The sequence below is a fragment of the Malaya genurostris genome, chromosome 2 (assembly GCF_030247185.1).
Source record: "Malaya genurostris strain Urasoe2022 chromosome 2, Malgen_1.1, whole genome shotgun sequence".
In the NCBI taxonomy this organism is placed as follows: Eukaryota; Metazoa; Arthropoda; class Insecta; order Diptera; family Culicidae; genus Malaya; species Malaya genurostris.
Genome location: NC_080571.1, coordinates 158,732,932 through 158,739,188, shown reverse-complemented (window position 1 = coordinate 158,739,188; position 6,257 = coordinate 158,732,932). Strand labels below are relative to the sequence as shown.

General features: G+C 37.7%; 1 protein-coding gene across 2 annotated transcripts; it reads right to left on the bottom strand.

Annotated features, from left to right (window-relative positions):
- Window positions 1–3,532: 3,532 nt before the first annotated feature.
- LOC131432625 (uncharacterized) lies at window positions 3,533–4,805 on the bottom strand. 2 transcript variants are annotated; one of them, XR_009229922.1, is made up of 3 exons: window positions 4,682–4,805; window positions 3,660–4,622; window positions 3,533–3,596 (listed from the first exon to the last, which is right to left on the bottom strand). XR_009229922.1 is itself a non-coding variant. In XM_058599016.1 (2 exons), the coding sequence occupies exons 1-2, from the start codon at window positions 4,713–4,715 to the stop codon at window positions 3,895–3,897; spliced, it is 762 nt and encodes a 253-aa protein (XP_058454999.1). In that variant the 5' UTR covers window positions 4,716–4,805; the 3' UTR covers window positions 3,659–3,894. The 2 variants fall into 2 exon arrangements, 1 of the variants encoding a protein (XP_058454999.1); XM_058599016.1 differs by lacking the exon at window positions 3,533–3,596 and having other exon boundaries at window positions 3,659–4,622.
- Between the last annotated feature and the right edge of the window lie 1,452 nt (window positions 4,806–6,257).

Sequence of the window (6,257 nt, the reverse complement as noted above, 5' to 3'; positions counted from 1 at the left end):
TCTGACTCTGCCAAAAGGCGCTTGTTGAATTTATTCAATAAGCTTCTTGAGGATAATATTGTCCCACATGACTGAAGACAAGTAAGAGTTATCGCCATTCAAAAACCAGGGAAACCAGCCTCCGATCGCAATTCGTATCGGCCGATTGCTATGCTTTCCTGTATCCCGAAATTGTTCGACAAAATGATTCTGTTTCGTCTAGACAATTGGGTCGAGACTAATGGCTTACTTTCAGATACACAATTTGGCTTCCGCAGAGGCCAGTTAACAGAGGAACGAACGATTGTCTAGCGTTTAGAGATGGGAAATATCGAATAAAATCAGTTATCGATAATATCGATATATAACAAATCAATATCGATATTATCGATAAATATCGATATTTGTCACCGGGTGAATCAAAATTTATTAAAACAAGAAAGTATATTTGATTGCAAAAATAATTTTAAGTTCACAGCCGAACAAATTACATTTTCAAAAATTGAAAAATTCCTGGACTCAAACAAGCCGTGTTTTCCGCTGTTGAATTGACTCTTTCAGCGGCAACTGATGTTGCTAAAATTATCAAATGACGCTGTGCAATAAATTTCTGTGTAATTTTCCCAATAAGAGAAAATATTTCTGCATAAAATGTTCAAAACGACGTATGTGACATTTCAGCTGAACCGAGAAAAGCGATGTTGAAAAATGGTAGCTGAATTTTAAATCGTATTTAAAAATACAAAAGTAAATTATTCTGTTCTCTTCACTAAATCTTTTAATTTGTGAGCACGCATCATGTCATAAGGACACACGACTAACTTTTAGCCACAAAAATAACTTTTGAGCGAAAAAGACACTTACGTCGTTTTGAAATTGGATCGTGTACATTGGACAGTGTGATACGTCGTTATTTATGTTTGATTGGGTACATAAGTCGTTTTGGAAAAATTTCAGTGTTCTTTTGTCGTTTTCATATGCTTCAGGAACATCGAATGAAACTATTATAACACTTTTTAATCGAAAAATATGTTACATATCAAGTTTGTAGTTCGTATTTGTGTTTTGCATAGAATTAGCTCCAAAGGATGTAATCGAGTTTTATATTATAATTGAATTTAATTAATAAATCAAAAGGCAGTGTAATTTTATTAATAATTTTGATTTCTTTTATTAGTCATCAATGATACAATCGTATATGTCAGCCTCATAATCGTCCGGTACATTTCTATTTGGTTTTCGTCCTTTCTTTGCAGGAGTCAAACATTGAAGAAATGTAATATAATATTGTTTGTTAACCACATAGGGTAATAGTTTTTTTAAATCGTTCAACTTCGCTGTAGATAGTGGAATCAAACTAGTCTCGATAGGCGGGAGATGAATAGAGTTAACCTCATCAATTTCCTTTTCGGTTCTAATTTGGATGTATACAAAATTTGAATCACTGACATCGTATTTGAACCGCACAACTCCAAGGAGTTTGGAGTCATATGCAAATACCATTGCACTTTTGAATTTAAAATTTACTCCACACATTGTGGTTTTTGGAATAGTATATCGTTCTTCTAAGTTTTTTATAGCCAAGAAATCATTTAAATTCATTGGTATCACTTGGATCGGTTTTGTTCTTCGGATACCTGATATGAGCAGCTCCCATTCTCGGGGGGTTTCGATATTCATAGCGGTTCTCTTTTTTGCTCGTTCAATAGCTGCATGCACACTATCGACTTCCATATGTGAATGTCCTGTGCGCATGAATTTGTGAGTTATTTCAAGATCTCGTCCAATTGTTTTCATATATTCACAAAAGTATGCAAATAGAAAAACAATATTTTTGTTGAGATTTTGACCCCCACAGCGATCACTGTAGTAAATAACTTTCTGGACAGAACGCGGCATTCTCAACAGGTCCTTCAATAGGCATGAACCTATTTCTTGCGACCCCCTTCGTCCTCGTGTTTCATCCCATAAATAGGAGAAAGTTTTGTTTTCGCCTAGATAAGTTTCGAAGACGGTTAAGTTTAGCACGTACAATTGCCTAGCGTAAAATTCTTGTCCACGTGTTAATAGAGGTGTTGGCAGTTGTTTTTGAAGATCGAACGATACAGTACGTAATGTAAAATCAGTTTTGGCTTTCTCAATGTCATGCTTCTTCTCATCATAAACACGTTTTGCGGCAGTTTGATCGACGACACGACCTGCCACTCGTCTATCAAAACTGTATCGTAAATTTAACTACCCCTCAGTAACTGGAAATGTCAAATCGAAAACGCTAGTGAATTTTTTTTAACTGGCAGCACAAGTTGATATATTTATTGATTTTGAATAACAGTCACCATAACCTTGGTTACTGCATATCGAAGGCAAGATGAATGTAAACAAAATAAAAATCAGATCGGAACATTTTAATGGATTTACCTGACTCGAGCGGAATGTAAAAAATGAGGAGTATGAGTTATGTCTTTTATAAAGCCAAGTTCAAAATTCAGGTCTTGACTTGAAACCGTTGTGTGAGAAGGAAGACATGGAAATGACCGACAACGAGCTGAGCGATGCTAGTGCTCTGCGGTACCTGTATAACGTACGGTAAAATGATTTCTTTGTGGAATTCCACTAGTGGCCATCCTCGAATAGTGGCCAACAAGGTGAAATACTGTTTCCACTTCTGCGCAATCAACCGACACAAAACAATTTTGACACCGGTATATTACACCGAATCCTACTACCCAGAAAAGCTAGCAGTTGAAGTGCACGGATGAATCGCTGGAAGCAGATCATTGTCCTCGTTCGTTGGTTTCATCCTTAGTTTCGATTAAATTCCGAAAATCGAGTTCATTTAAATGCATTTCTGCTTAATTTGAACAAAGTTTAACACTAATAGAACTATTCCACCGCTTTCAAAACATGTTTATTTGTTTTGGGGTTCCTTGGTAACTAGTCCATAGCAACTTAAACAGTGTTGCTCGAGAAGATTATTTTTATCATTTACAAGGGGTCGCTAGATTTGTGGTAACTGGCGATGAATCGTTAGCGAACAGTTTTAATGCTGATTTTTCTTCGAAGTGCCTGGTCGTGTCGTCGGTTTGATGCTCTTCTAGCAATGCTTGTATTTGTGCCTTTTCATTGTCATTCGTGACGAGCTTCATTCGTGTCCAGTATTCATCGCATTCGCCACAGGTATCAACTTTTGGTTTACGAAATGAAAAGTTGAAGTTCCGGAAGATTAAACGGTAAGTGTTATAACTTGTCGGAATCACATGATCAGATGCGCATTTTTCTTGATAGAGCAAATACATTTTTCTAATTGAAAGGTCACTGGATAGGTATAACTTTGCCGTACGCTCGCGACAATAGTGACTCGGACTCGCAGGGAAAGACTTTATATGCTGCTCTATGTATTGTCGGTGTTCTTCTGTCAAGCCGGTATTCGAACGATTGTCGCATCGCTCATCTTCGGAAGACACTCCCAATCCAGCGATTTTTTTCTCAGCAAGACCTCTAAGTTTCCTATCCATAATGTCGAACGTCGACAAGAACATTTCCTTGCAAACTACTACTGTACCATCTACAGCGGGTAGTGAATAAACTCGCGAATACTGCCTGCGTGAATTTATTACCTAAGCAGCAAGAAAAGTAAACAGTTTTAGAAATAATAATTTATTGAATGTTACCCATACAACCTGTGAGCGAGCAGTCCGCTTAACTGCGATATGACTTGAAATGAATTGGTTCTGCCCGGAAGTTTTAAGTTTCAAAAAATTTCTAAGGAGCGCTTCGCGAGTGTCATTCGAAAATTTATCTTTACAGTTCATTCTGCAATGGCAAGCAGGCCTGATGCGCCGACTGGGCTGTAAGATTCCGTTAGTCCGCATGTAGCTGAGTCCCTTTTCTTTACGCAGTCTTTGAATTTTCTTATTAATTGTTTTTTTTTGGATAAGTGTACTGCGCTGCAGGTGCTTCATGCTCTGCTTGTTTTTTGTGTTTGAATCGTCGCACAACTGTTGTAGGTATATTTTCGTCAGTGTCATATTCACTTCCATCGGCGTCCGATAAATTGTAACGATATTTCTCAAAATATTCATTAATAGTAAAATCGTTCAACAATGTAACATCTCCTTCTGGAATCCACTCTGAATCTTCGGAACAATTTCCATCTTCACCTAACCCGCAATCAACAGTGCTTTTCGACTGGGATAATTTACATTCGGTTCGTAAATCTAAGGCCTCGAAGAACGTGAGATTAGTTCTTTTTTGTTCGATCTTTCGTTCGGTCCGTAAATCCAGTGGCTCGTTGAACATATTTTCGATCCCATTAACGGAAGGAGCACAAGACATCGTAGCTGACGATGACAAGCCAAGGGAAACATTTAATACCGTTTGTTCGTTTTGATTGTGGATTGGAGTCGAGGCAATAACATTGCTAAAGGTGATATTATTACTCCAATTAGAATCTTCATGTCTACCACAGAAGTTGGTAACATCACGCATCGGATGGGCCGTTTGTGTTCTGGAAAGCCTGTTTTGTCCAGAAACATTAGTGGTAGCTACTTCTTCGAAGCAAGCTACAACACTTGGCACTCGATCCCTTTCCGATATGTTCAGAGATCTTCCGCTTTGGTTTGACGAAGCATGCATAGCGGCTTCTAATTTCGAAAAAAATACATTAACTTCTTTTTCACATCGTTCTGTGTTTTTTACCTACCTAATAGCAGTTCAAACCCATTTAATGCATCCATTTCTACCGCTAGTCTCACTTATTATCATTATTATTCACTTTTAAAAAAGAAAAACTCAGGGAAATATTTTGTCGTAAGTTCCAATATTCTTATTTGTGTATGTTTTCTAACATTGGACAAAACATTGCCAATTGACGGTATTTTATCTTGGCTTTGACATACGTCATATGTGTTGCCAGGTTTTATAGCAAATCCGTAATAAATAGAACAATGGCGTTCGGGTAGTGTATAGATGAAAACAATCTGAACAAAATGCAATAAAAAACTCGGTTTGTTTACTTTTGTTACTTAGGTCGTAATGAACATTTTATACAGATTTGTTTTCTCTGGTGCTTGCTCAATACATAGCATACACGCTGCCAACAAAATACTTAACATTAAGTACTGTTCGCCCTTTAGAAGAGTTGCGTGCAAGAAGTCAATTTTAGCAGACCCTGTCAGCTTGGAGCGAAATTAATCTTCAGTCCAGTAACGCCATGCACGGCATCACATTCAACATATCATGTCAATTGTATGGGCGCGTATTATTCGTGTGCGCCAAACGAATTTGACATTTCTCTCTACTACTTCTATGTACGAGATTCAATGCGGACTCGCCTGAGGGTGCCATGCTCCCTAAAAAGGATGTTGCCAATGATTTGTTCGTGAAATGTGAGAGCTGGATATCTAGTTAATATGATGTCTTTGATTTTAGGTAAGATTTGATTTACGTATTTTTTAACATAGCCTAAATATCTAATATTAGATAAAAACTCAGTTCGATTTTACATCTCATCCAAGTGAGTCGATAAAACAAAACCGCTTACGTTCGGGACAGGAGAAAACAAGTACAGTATTGTGTAGTGAACAATAGACCTCGAAATGAGTGAACCAAACGAACAAAAGCTACCGCCGACACGAAAGAACACAATTGTTGTTGACTTCAGGCAGTGCAAAATTCGACCTTCGATACGAGAACTTGAAGGTTTGCTTAAGGAGCAAATACATCTTGACATCAAACGTGTGCATTTACTTCAATGCAATAAGACAAATAATGTGTTTTACATCCAGTTTTATAAAGAGTTTTATGCAATTCAATTTACAAAAGACAATAACAATGTGCACTATGTGGAGCACGAGAACATTAAGTACAACATTCCAGTATATATGGATGATAGTGCTATAGAAGTACGTGTGCATGATCTTCACTCATGCGTCACCGATTCTTATATTCGCAAAACTATGTCCCAATATCTCTATCGAAAAAGAAAAGTGGAAGAACTTTTTCTCCGGTATTCTAAATAGCGTACGTTTGTTACGCATGCGCTTGAGGAGGCCGATACCTTCTTATGTGACATTCGGTCAGGATACAAGAATACCGTGCAAATCACTTGTTACCTATGACAATCAGATGGCCACATGTCAATATTGCCAAGAAGCTGTTCACTACGGTAAGCCATGTGATAAACTGGACAAGGAGACAACTATACCAAAGGACAACGGTGCTTCCTTCACACAAACCCCAAGCAACCCCAATACACCTGTGACAGCCACCAACAACAA

Bases quoted from the DNA above. Each gene is read 5' to 3' on its own strand.
- LOC131432625 (XM_058599016.1), bottom strand. From the start codon at position 4,715: ATGGATGCATTAAATGGGTTTGAACTGCTATTAG. The intron at 4,623-4,681 runs GTAGGTAAAAAA...TTTCGAAATTAG, and splicing joins TGGGTTTGAACTGCTATTAG to AAGCCGCTATGCATGCTTCG.